The following is a 12,912-nucleotide window of genomic DNA, read 5'->3' as shown; positions in this document are numbered from 1 at the left end:
AAGGTGACTGTAGCCATTGGACTATCATGCTGGATCCCGTTCATACGTTTTGGACAAAAGATTTGGACCTGTTCTCCTTCGGGGGGGCTGTGAATACGACCTTATACATGGAAACAGGCAGGATGATGACGGGCACATAATCAACGGGACTATCAGCAGCACTGACATTCACGCTGAAAATCTGTCTCTCACTCCCTCACACAGAAAGGCGTGTAAGTAGGGCACACTATCCTGCAGGCAACCACCGGAATGTGGTGTATCTGCGACACAAAACAAGGGAAGAGCTGGTCCCTTGTGGGAGGGTTGGACGCCCAACTTCCACGCATGCTCTCACTGCCAGGACTGCTGAGGTCAGCACAGTAACCCCTGCAGAGAGTACAACTTCAAGATACCCTAACAGTTAAAAATCACTATTATATAAAACACTCTGCTTTGTCAAACACTGGTGTGCTCTAAGACCATGCCATGGAACAGCAAGGGCAAGTCCTGCCTGTTAGCATGCAGTTCCTCAGCACAGACGATGCCAGCAGATGCCAGTGGGCACGCACCTCCTGGCTCAAAGTCTAGGAACTGGATTTGGACACGACAGGCAAAGTCACCAACTTGACTTTGTGCGAATGGTACACATGCTGGCTTCTCCAGTCACATTTCCTTTTTTTTTTTTTTTTGCCATTTTATTAAAAATTTTTTTTTATTGGAAAGGCAGATTTATAGAAGGAAAGAAAGAGGGAAAGCTCTTCCATCCAGTGGTCCACTCCCTAAATAGCTGCAACAGTGGGACCTGACCGCTGTGAAGCTGGAAGCCAGGAGCTTCTCCGGGTCTCCCACGATGGCCCAAGGATTTGATCCATCATCCACTGACTTCCCAAGCCACAAGTGAAGCAACCTGGACAAGAACTGGAGCTTACATGGGATCCTGCAGTCACACTTCTTTACAAGCTCACTGAGGAAGCCTAAAACAGCTACTCAGGCTTGGACGCGAGCAGGGACTTGGTCCTCACAGACCCTGGTTTTGGAGCTGAGAAGAGCAGGGGCCATGAGCCTAAAAAGACTGTTGTATCAACTGACACAAGAGACTGCGCTGTCCTACTGACTCCTCTCTGCTCCCAAGCGACACCAGCTAGCCATGTGGACAAGGACCGCTTGCAGCAAAGCACAGTTCCCATCTCTCAGGCCAGACATACAGGGAAGGGGTGTTGGGTGTTGCGGGGAGTTTCCATGTAGCCATCTGACTGGCTAGGCTGAAGAGGGGTGCCAAGGAAGGCCAATCTGGGCCCCAGCAGGACTGCCCTATGTCCTGATAGACACATGTTTCTGTGTCAACACATGTTGATGCAAAAGCCTGAGAGATGCTCAAACTCTGAGTTCACAGGCCAACACCCAAACTACCAAAATGTACTTCTGAGAAATAATCAAGGAAAGTAAGCAATTTACAATAGCGCTTTTTGGGAACCAGATGTAAAACTCACACCATTGCTTTGGAAAAGATGAAATTCTGCAATCACTTGGAACATAGTAGATCTAACACAGCATAAAAACCGGAAGCAAGCTTCCTGTAAGACAAGTACCAGAAATCTCTCTTCCTTTTCCAGCCAGCGCTGATCTTCTTCCATTTCCTGCTGCTGTCGGATCAGCCGCTCTTCCATCAGGTGGCTCGGCAGCCCCTGGCCCATCCCTCGCAGATCCAGGGCAGAGTCCTGGGGAGAGTCCCAGAGAACGTGAGCAGGCCGTCAGTCTGTCTGCATGTTCTTACTTTGCGTGTCTTGCAAAGTGAGAACGGAGGAAACACAACCCTCCGCCCTCCGCTCGTGGGAACATTTTTGGCGCTTGCAGTTGAGACATGCGCCAAGCATCCTTAATGGATATTTAACTCCTGAGCTCACAGATTCACTTGTAGTGGTCTAATCTTAAGAAATAATTATTTATTAGAATAAAATAGGGGAAATCAGTGGGAAATCTCAGAGTTTCTGGAACTGTATCATAAAATAAATTGAAAATAAAAAGCGAAGGGCCCAGCGTGGTAGCCTAGTGGCTAAAGTCCTCGCCTTGAATGCACTGGGATCCCATATGGCACCAGTTCCAATCCAGGCAGCCCTGCTTCCCATTCAGCTCCCTGCTTGTGGCCTGAGAAAGCAGTGGATGGCCCAAAGTCTTGGGACCCTGCACCTGCGTGGGACACCTGAAAGTGGCTCTGTGCTCCTGGCTTTGGATCAGCTCAGCTCCAGCCGTTGCAGCCACTTGGGGAGTGAACAATCAGACGAAGATCTTCCTCTCTGTCTCCCCTTTTCTCTGTATATCTGACTTTACAATAAAAATACATAAATCTTAAAAAAAAAAGTCTCATTAGTTACAGTGAAAATAGAAATACTATGCAGGTAAATAGAAAGTTTCAATATAATCTTAACTCACACCTTACTGGCCAGCGGAACACGTGCTGCTCAATGCAAAGATCTGTTTCATTTACTTGGAAGTGTGAGAGCAAGGGGGCGGGGGGTGAGACCCCACAGCTACCTGCCAACTGTTGGCTCCCTCTCTGAACGGCTCAGAGCCCAGCCAGGAAGCCCTTCAGTCATCGCCCGCTGCTCCCTGGAGGCCATTAGCAGGCTGCTGGCCCTGTGGCAGAGCAGCCAGGCTTGAACCAGCTACTCCAACACGGAAAGCAGGCACCCTAGATGATGGCTTAATGTGCTGTGCCACAATGCCCAACCCAAGCAAATAACTTTGAATACTCTGCGAGTGGCTCCTGGTTTAATCAGCAAAATTTGGTAGAAATTAATACGGTCGACTGTAATTCCTTTGTTCTTGCCAGCCCCCCATCCCTCTGGCCTCGCATATACACTAATTATATGCACTTTAGAGGTCTGCATTTTGGGTATTTCTTTGAGAAAATTACTTTTTCTTTGTCTCTCCTCTCTATATCTGCCTTTCCAATGAAAGTAAATCTTAAAAAAAAAAAAGACAATTATAATTCATAGGAGTGGGTATTTGGCTTAGCAATTTAGATGCTGTATGGTATACTGGCATGCCACATTGGTACTCACTTCATGGCCCACTCTGTTCCCCGCGTCAGCTTCCCACTAATGAGTACACGGGAGCGTCCAGCCCATGGCCCACGTGAGACCTGTTGAGTCACTCGAGTTGCCAAAGCAACTGCGGGCAGGACTCAAACTTCAATACATCTACAGCAGGCAATGTTTTAAGTTGATAATTTTGTTTGGCTCACGAATTTGAGTATGAATTATCTTGATTTAGAACTCACTCATCAAAATAAGAAATCTGGGGCAGTCTCCACGTGTGGCATCAGCATCCTACATGGGCACCGGTGTGTGTCCCGGCTGTTCCACTTCTAACCCTCTGCTTACAGCCTAGGAAAGCCTCTTCAGCTCCTGCACTCATGTGGGAGACCTGGAAGAAACTCCAGGCTCCCAGCTTCAGACTGGCTCAGCTCTGGCCACTGTGGCCATTTGGGGAATGACCCAGAGGATGAAAGATCTCTCCTCTCTGTAACACTCCAAATAAAAATAAAGTTTCAAATAAAAATAAATTTTACAAAACTCAAACAATTTTTGGATTTAGAAATACTAGGTCCCTTGAAGCGCACTCAGAAAGCAGCTCAGGAATACTCATGTACCTCCAGGCTGGGCTGCCACACGGCTATCTCCTGAGGTCTATGATTCCAGCACTCTGACTGGTCCAAAAGAGACGCCTGACCTGGGTAGATGCTGCTGGCCATGGCTGTGATCCCATGTGAGCCAGGGTAGCCCGAGACCTGCAGGTGAACGGAGAGAGGCAGTCAGGCTTTGCCGTCACACCTCTGCTACAGTTCTGCCCTGCCGTATCAGACAGCAACCAGCAACACTGGGTATGCTGTGGTAGCTGGCAGAATAGGCCAACCAGAGGCCAGGGCCCCATCTCTTAAGCAGAATGCCTCCTTATGTGCCAGACATGACTTCAAGTCACAGATCCTCAGAGGGAGAAACCATCCCGAGCAGTGCAGGACGGAAGCGCAAGTGGGGAGGAAGGGATATGTGACCGGAGCCTGCTGGCTCGGAACATGTAAAGGGGGACCATGAGCAAAGGGATGCATGTGGTCAGGAGAGGCCAGTGAGGCAAGGAATGGGACTGTCCATGGAGGCCTCCAGAAACGTTATTTATAACAGCCGCAATAGACAATGAAAGCAGAAATAAAACTAGCAAATAAGCAAGCAGGTGTTTAGGACCTGTACACCGACCAAATGCTGTGAACAGACCATCCTGCACGCCAAGTGACAGGAAGCCACAGAACTGGATGGGCCAAATGCTGCTCCAGGATGGATCTTTCATGCCCAATAACAACAAATCACATAGACATACAAACGCAGAGTGTGTCCCTAACGAGCCGGAGGCTGGGCAGAGGGGGAAGTTCAGCCATGGGGTCTGACGGTGATGAACAAGGAAGGGAGAAAAACTTCTAGGCACACACAGGACACAGTGCGAACTTGCTTCCGCAGTCAACAAGCCAGCACAGCGCAGCAAAGGGCCATTAGCGGAGTTTCACTCAAAGACAAAAAACAGCCAAATTCCTGTTTCCAAATATAAGCATATCTTTCAACCAAAGTTTTGCATATCTACTAGGAGCTTGGGGGCTTCAAGGAACAAGCAGTACTGCACAGGGTACTGTGGTCTGGGGTACGCTGGAGCAGACAGGTGTCAAGACTAAGATCTGTGCACCTCACTGCAGGTAAATTGCACCTCAGTTATTTTAATCTTTTGCTGGGGTCCGTGCAGTAGGTATGGATGACACGAAGGTGTGAAGAGAACAGCTCCCTGCTTGGCAGGGCCTGGGGAGCTTCCAGCTGTTTGGCAGGGCCCGGCGATTTCTCTCTGACCACCTTGACGCAGTCTCACCCCCTGTTTGCATGGACACTCAAGCACCCCACTAAGAATTCTGTAATCTATTGAGGCATTGTTTGCCCCTGTGAGATGGCTTTGGCAACTACTGTGAGCTTAAGAGTTAATGTTATTGATAATGTCTTAGTGAGTGGGCCTTTAACTGCGCACAGGAGTACAATTAAACCCATGCCATTTCTGGACACCTTATTGTGTGCCTACCCATTGCCCTGAAATCAGGCCCAGACATATAGCATGCCTTCTGGGAAATGGCTTAACAAGAATTTTACAAACTAATGGAAGTGATGGGAATATGAGCTGAAACTGCTATGGCAAAAATATAGTTGCTGTGACCTTAAAGGTTAACCTGTCCTTGCAACTCTTTAGAGCATAGAAAATGTAGCTGCTTTAGCCGCTTTCATAATCTTTTAACTAGAGGAAATATAGGATGATTCTATTAACATCACAGAGATATACTTTTGATTATTGTTTGATTGCTTATGAGGCTGTAGAGCCTGCAGTCGTAGGGGGATTTAATGTTTGAAACTTTTTGTCTTAGATCCTTATATTTTTTCTCTTTTGATGTATTTCTCCCATTATGTGATAGATAAAGTTGTGAAAATAAAATGTAGTAGGAATGTTTTACTGATTAGTAGGTAACCATCTGTGCCTTGGCCTTGGAGTTCTGGCTGTCACCTAGTGGCCACTTCTGAAGAATGAATAACGGCTTGCTTTAAAGAAACTGATTATAGTAACTTACAGAATTATCTTTAAGAGCACCTGGTTGACCATGAAGTAAAAATTAATTGAACATCTGTGCATGCTGTCTTAGTTCTAAAGTAAAAGATAAAAAATCAAACGTTTGTGCAGAAGTTTGTGATGTGTCTAAGAAAATAAAAAGAACAGCTTCTTCTTGAAAAAGTAAGCAAGCAAGCAAGCAAGAAGCAAGGAAGCAGCAAAAACGCAACAAGTGTCTGTGTCTTTCTTTATCGCCGACTCCACGCACCCTTCCCGAGCTCCGAACTCAGCTGGAGCTGGACTCCGGCAATCTTTATTTAATACTAATTTTAACACCTATCTCACTCACCTCGCATTTCATCAGGGAAGGTTGCAGAGAATGGGTCCAAGGCCTGCAGGCCACCTGACTCTGGTGCTGCCTGCCGCAGTGAGAGTGTGTACTCACGGGGAGGAGTGAGAGTGTGCTCAGGGGGAGGAGTGAGAGTGTGTGCTCACGGGGAGGAGTGAGAGTGTGTGCTCACGGGGAGGAGTGAGAGTGTGTGCTCACGGGGAGGAGTGAGAGTGTGTGCTCATGGGGAGGAGTGAGAGTGTGCTCAGGGGGAGGAGTGAGTGTGTGCTCACGGGGAGGAGTGAGAGTGTGTGCTCACGGGGAGAAGTGAGAGTGTGCTCACGGGGAGGAGTGAGAGTGTGTGCTCATGGGGAGGAGTGAGAGTGTGCTCAGGGGGAGGAGTGAGTGTGTGCTCACGGGGAGGAGTGAGAGTGTGCTCAGGGGGAGGAGTGAGAGTGTGTGCTCACGGGGAGGAGTGAGAGTGTGTGCTCATGGGGAGGAGTGAGAGTGTGTGCTCATGGGGAGGAGTGAGAGTGTATGCTCAGGGGGAGGAGTGAGTGTGTGCTCATGGGGAGGAGTGAGTGTGTGCTCACGGGGAGGAATGAGAGTGTGTGCTCACGGGGAGGAGTGAGAGTGTGTGCTCAGGGGGAGTGAGAGTGTGTGCTCACGGGGAGGAGTGAGAGTGTGCTCACGGGGAGGAGTGAGAGTGTGTGCTCATGGGGAGGAGTGAGAGTGTGTGCTCACGGGGAGGAGTGAGTGTGTGCTCACGGGGAGGAGTGAGTGTGTGCTCACGGGGAGGAGAGAGTGTGCTCAGGGGGAGGAGTGAGTGTGTGCTGGGGGAGGGGAGTGAGAGTGCTCTCCGTGAGGAGTGTTGAGACAACAGGCATGTAAGTCATGCCCTGGGGGACTATTCCTTGGCTTTCTGCTCAGCAGTAATAGTCACAAACACAGACACAAACCATAAAAGCACACACTATTTTCCTACCCCTCAAGTGCCAAGTAATCAAAGTAATACACTGTATATTTGTAGTCACAGATACCTGGTAATGATTGGTCTGGACCATGTGCTGTGGGCTGGGGTAAAATCCTTCACTGGATCTCGGGCTAGGATAACCAGGTCTGCTGGGCTGTGAACAGAGAACAGCACTGAGATGAGTACGGGTCCAGGCTGTGCAAAGCACACACAACTCCTACATCAGAGCTTGGTGAGATGAACTGTTGGGTAAACAAATGTTTACAACTGTGATGTTAGATGATTAGATATTTACATATGAAATAGAAAATCTGACTTCTCTTGCACAATGAGATTAACTCAAATTGCACCACAGACCCAAAGTAAGAGTCCTAAAAGGTATTTATAGGAAAATCTTTTAACTTGCATAAGGCAACAATTTCTAGGCTTTGACACAGAAACACAACTTCTAAAAGGAAAAAAGATAAACTGAACATCACTAAATTGAAAAAGTTTTTGTGTCACAATGACCTCACCAAGAAAGAGGAAAAAGACAAGCTAAAGGACAAGAGAATGGGCCTGCAATGCCGGTATTCTGTGAATGCAGCTTCAACTGCCGGCTTCTCTATTTGCGATCCAGCTTCAGCCACTGCGGTCATTTGGGGGGTGAACCAGCAGGTGAAAAATCTGTGTCTCTTATTTTCTCCTTCCTAATGTAATGCTCCCTTTGAAATAAACCAAAATATGAAAGAAGTAAAGACAATCGAGCCATTCTTCCGGTTACGGGTCCACATCAAGAAGTACAGTGGACAAAGAACATGAGCTGACCCAGCTCCTGGAAGCACACAAGCAGCCACTTATGGCCAGGAGCCACAGGGACACACAGCTCAAACTCCGTACACACCACCACCTTCTAGTTACTGGGAGGGCTGGGCAGTACAGACAGACAGGTGAGGCAAGGACCCGGAAGAAGTATAATCCTGTAGGAATGCCAGCAGTGCCACTGTTGTTGCATGCTGTTTGGTAATTCCTCACAGAACTGAACAAGAATTATCACAGGATCCAGCAATTCCACTTTCTAGCACCTCCAATCAGAAATTGAAGTATATGTCCAAGCACAAACACATTTTTAAATGTTTCTGGCAGAGCTGTTCCTAACAGCTAAAACCCGGACACAATCCAAGTGTCTGGAAATAAGGCATCAACAACATGGAGTCTACCCATAAATGCAATCTTGTTTGGTAATTGAATAGAAAGAAGTACTGACATTAGGCACAACATGGATGAATTTTTGAACTGTGCTAAGTGAAAGCAGCAAGTCACGAAGAGTCCCATTTATGGGCTCTGTTGGTCAGAGAGATGTCCCAGACACGGCATCCAGGCCAAGCGATGCTTCTGGCTGTGTTGTCCCAGGCAACGACTAAACTGCTCTCTATTAATCCACAGGGCGGGAGTGGAGCTAGACCTTCCAGTGCTAAAGTCACTTTCAGCTCTAAAACTCTCATTTTGTTTGTAAGAGAAATAAATTCAGAGTTCATAGAAGAACGACTTGGTCTCAAACAGAAGGCTAAAAGTAGATAAGACTATAAAATCCTTTGAAACTTGAGGAACCCAGTGACGTGGAAATACATTATTGTCCAGTCAAACGAAGACACACACACACACACACACACACACACACACACACACACACACACACAATGGGCTCGAATTTTACTCGCCAGCATCTGGTGCTGCCCAGGGCTCTACTCTGGGCAGTTTGGAATGAGCCAGCTCTCTGAAACTAGTCCCAATCCCACAGCTTTCTCATGCCACGCCCACCTCAGTCTACTAACCTGGGCAGAATCCTGGGCACTCTGCTCCCGCTGGCAGCTTTCCCAGCCCCCACTGCACCACAGCTGCTTTCACACTGGCTTTGGCTTTGTTATTGCGAGGGAGTCCTTAGACTCCTCTGAATATAAACAGCTTCCCTCAGCCTTGCCATACAATTTAAAAAAAAATTTTTTTATTGTTATGATTTTCCATGATAAAGTTTTGCAGGTATAGGGATTCCCCCTTCCCCTTCCCATTTCACTCCAACATTTCCCCCATATTACAATGGAATCAACAGTAGTCACATTTAGTGAATCATGGCACTTTAGGCACACACAATGGTAGAAATTCTAATATTTTATTGTAAGGTATGTTTAAGTTTCACTGGGAGTATAAATGCATACTGTAACATACCTGCACTTTCTGATATGCTAGATATAGCATATAGTTCACTTATGACATTATATGTGCGTACTTGTCCACTTATGTTTCTAATTGTTTTGTATTTCACATGAAGGTTGCCTTATATTAGAGACAACATGGTATTTGTCTTGCCACATTTTAGCCAGGGCTGCAGTTGTAGCTGACTTTAATGTCAACTAAATATGAGCATTGATTTTCTGAAACTGTAACACAGCAAAGGACTCCTGTGTGTGAAGACAGGAATTTCCTAGGTAGGTTCCAGCAAGCTCATGGGACTACTCTGCCAGTTCGCAGGCTCACAGCTGGGGCCTGGTCAGGGGGAAGCCAGGAGCCTGAAGTCCATGAGTCTCCCACATAGATAATGGGGCCTAGGCACTTGCTGCTGCTTTCCTTGGCATATGAGCAAGAAGCAAGATGGGAAGTGGAGCAGCCAGAACTCAAATTGCGACTCCATGGGAGACGAAAATTGTAGCTAAGAGCTGAACTTAATACTACTGTGTTTCAGTGCTGGCCCCAAATTTACGTTTTTATAAAGCTATTGTCTGACTGGCCTGGCACAATGATTCAATGGCTAAATCCACACCTTGTACATGTCAGCATCCCAGATGAGCACTGATTTATCTTCTGGCTGCAGCACCTCCCATTTAGCTCCCTGCTTATGGCCCGGGAAAACAATACAGAATGGTTCAAGTCCTTGAGACATGCACCTGTGTAGGAGATCCAGAAGAAGCTCCTGGCTCCTGGCTTCAGAAGGGTTCAGTTCGGGCCATTGCAGATATTTGAAAAGCAAACCAGTGGATGGAAGATCTTTCTCTCTCTCTGTAAATCTGATTTTCCCATAAAAATCTTTAAAAAATTAAAAATGATTTTGTCTGAAAAGTGGTTGATGATTCGAAAGGTTAAAAACAATACAATGTGACTACCTAAAAACACTCCATCGACAGAACTGCGTTGCTTCAAAGGCGATGTTAACAAAGCAGTATTACTAACGACCGCACAGTGGTCTGCACAGAAGCCCAGTGGGCTCAACTGAGCCTGCAATGCTGACATTCCGCACCGCGGGGAAGTGCTGCTCTGTGCTCTGGCCGCTCTACTTCTGATCCAGCATCTTGCTAATGTGGCTGGGAAGACAGTGGGAATGGCTCAAATTTCAGGAAAGAGTCCTTACCACCTGGTTTTAGCCTAGCCTAATTTCTTTAACATATAAATACTATATTACAATCTTACATAGTTAAATAGGGTTGTACAAAGGGTCAAGGGCTACAAGAAAGTGGGCAAGACCATTGTTTCCACACTAATACCGTGTCCACCCCCCGCCCCCGCCGCCCTCCGGTATCTGGGATCAGGGCAGAAACAAAAGGAAAAGCCCCACCCAGCCTCCCACCCATCCCAGGTCCCTGACATGGGACATGCTCCGAGGGTCCTGCTCAAGCAGTTTTGATAGTTCAACAGTTCTGAATTGCTGCCAATCTCGCCATTCCAATCACAACAAAATCTATTCAGAATCCACAGGCTGACACAGTCTCTTCATGGTTGGGGTTCTGAGACCAGCAGTTCAGTTGGAGGGATCTCCAAGGAAACTTCATCTGAGGATCCCAGACCTGATTCTTGTGTGAGTTTGCCAGTACAGGATCGGCACAGTCCATCGTCCCAATCAGCTCATGCACATGCTGGTCGTTGCAATTGCTGCGTCAGTTCCGTTTCCAGCCTGGTCTTCGACATGAACCAATGGTTGTTGCAGTCCAGCCCGATCCTGCCCACTTCATTCTCGGTCCTCACGCTAACCAGTGGGAGCTGCAGCCTAGTCGAGGCGACTCCCCATCACCCCCACCAGGCCTGCCCCCTACCTTGGTTCCTGTGCTTGCCAGTATGTACCGCCGACTTGTTCAGTCTGCCCTGCATCCCATTTGGCTCTCGTACATGTCAATGGGCTTTGAAGCCTAGTTCAACCCAACCCACACACATACTGGTGGGTGCCTTTCTGTCTAGCCACCCCTGCCCCTGTCCTGGTTTTTATGCTCTCCAGTGGGAGTGGTAACCCAAGAGGGAGGTGCCCACTATTTTCTTCCTGGGCCACTCCCACTCCCAGATTGTGCAGTCTCCAGTTGGTTCTGTGGTTTAACTTGACAGATTAAGCCCCCAGTGCCAGCCTCTGGCAACTGATGCTGAGGCAAAGCCCAACCAACCTTCACCCACCCTGATTTTTGCCTGCACCAGTTGGAACAGTCAGCCCAGCCTGGCTTTTCCCTAATCCAGCTCACATGAGGCCCACAGGTTTTGTAGCCCTGCCTGGTCTTGTCTGCCCCCATCCCAACTCATGCTCTCCAGTGGGAGTGGCTGTCCAGCAGGGGAGCCCACATTCCCCCTACCAGCTTTGCCCCCTCCCTTCCTGGTTCTCATGTGTGCTGTTTGGGTGCTGTGGCCACATCTGGTACGGCCCACCTCACCTGGCCAACCTACACTCTGTTCTGGTGCTTGGATCCGCAAGAAGGTGATGTGAACTGGTTCAGCCTGGTCTGTCTCCAGCCTATGCCAAATGGACGCTTGTGAGTCTCTTTCTCTGGGCTGGTTGGGTTGCTCCCTATCGTCGTTCTTGCACTCATTTGCAGGAACTGCATCTTTAAAGTACAGTTTCCAAAGCTCCGCCATCAAACCTCTTCCTATGCCAGGCTTTGGGCATACTGGTGGGTCCATGGACCAGCCCTACTTAGTCCACCTCCTGTTCTAGCAGGAACAGTGGCCTTTCCTCACTGGCCTTCAACCCATTCCCATTCTTACTGTTGGATGTTTCAGCCCAGCCAAGGCTTGTCCATACCCAGACACTGCTCACACATGGCTCAGTAGGGGCAGAGACCTAGCCTAGTCCATCCTACATCTACCCTGGTCCTCCAGAGCACCAGATGGTGCTGGCGTCTAGCTTGGCTAGGTAGACCCAGCCCTAGTTCACACTTGTGCCAAGGGAGACTGCAGCCATGTCCAGACCAGAATGCAGCCCCAACTCTGGCCCCCACACTCACCCATGGGAACCCCAACCCAGCCAGGGTGTATTCTTACAGCTCCCCAACTGAGCCTATTCCCAGCCCCAGATTACGTGCATGGCAGTGGTTGCTCTGACTCAGCTTGGCAATAGCCCCTCTCCTGTCTCAGCTTTTGCTTTTATTGCTGTGGTCTAGTATCCCTGGCTCATGCAGACCCATCGGCGTAAGAGCCTAGCTAGGCATGACCTGTGCTCCATCCTGCTTTCTGTTCTTCTTTGTGAGGTTTGCTTGGCCCTGCGCGGTTTGCCGCCTTCCAGCTGCCTCCTGGCCCACCCCACATCCTATTTTAGGATGCACCTTCAGGTGCTGCTGCCTTGACCTGCCCAGACTGTTGTCAGTTCCTTTACCCATAAGTGATGGCAGGTTCCATGGTCACACCTAGCTCAGCCCATCACCACCCCAACTTGTGAGCTAACCAGCAGGACTTGTATTTCCACAGGGTTGGGCCCACACTTCCCCCACAGAATCTACCCCTGGACCTGGTTCTCTCGTGTGCTGGTTAGTGTCCTGACCCTGCCAAGTGTGACCCATCCCCTGTTCCACCACTCAGTCAGTGATGCTCTATGCTAACAGCCCATTGCAGGATTCTCATATGGGCTGGTGAATGAATCTGGCCCAAATAGGACTTATGGACTCTCATCTCCAAACCACTAGGTCTCACTCCCCAGGCTTGTAAGCAAGTTCCATGACTCCATCTCTTGGAATCACCCAGAATTCATCCCTCACCTACACTCACACTGGCCTTATCCATG

General features: G+C 48.5%; 1 protein-coding gene across 3 annotated transcripts in view; it reads right to left on the bottom strand.

The window, feature by feature from the left end:
• LOC121166246 (focal adhesion kinase 1-like) overlaps window positions 1-12,912 on the bottom strand; it is a 229,385-nt gene that overhangs the window by 23,175 nt on the left and 193,298 nt on the right. For all 3 annotated transcript variants that reach the window (XM_040995346.1, XM_040995347.1, XM_040995348.1), the window contains 3 exons: window positions 6,976-7,062; window positions 3,632-3,769; window positions 1,569-1,697 (listed from right to left, as the gene is read on the bottom strand). In XM_040995346.1, coding sequence (XP_040851280.1) covers window positions 1,569-1,697; window positions 3,632-3,769; window positions 6,976-7,062 — 354 coding nt within the window. The remainder of the gene's footprint in view (window positions 1-1,568; window positions 1,698-3,631; window positions 3,770-6,975; window positions 7,063-12,912) is intronic.

The sequence above is a fragment of the Ochotona curzoniae genome, unplaced genomic scaffold (genome assembly GCF_017591425.1).
Source record: "Ochotona curzoniae isolate NIBS_2020 unplaced genomic scaffold, NIBS_Ocur_1.0 patch1, whole genome shotgun sequence".
In the NCBI taxonomy this organism is placed as follows: Eukaryota; Metazoa; Chordata; class Mammalia; order Lagomorpha; family Ochotonidae; genus Ochotona; species Ochotona curzoniae.
The sequence above is the reverse complement of the archived record's forward strand: the minus strand, read 5'-3'. Positions and strand labels throughout refer to the sequence as shown.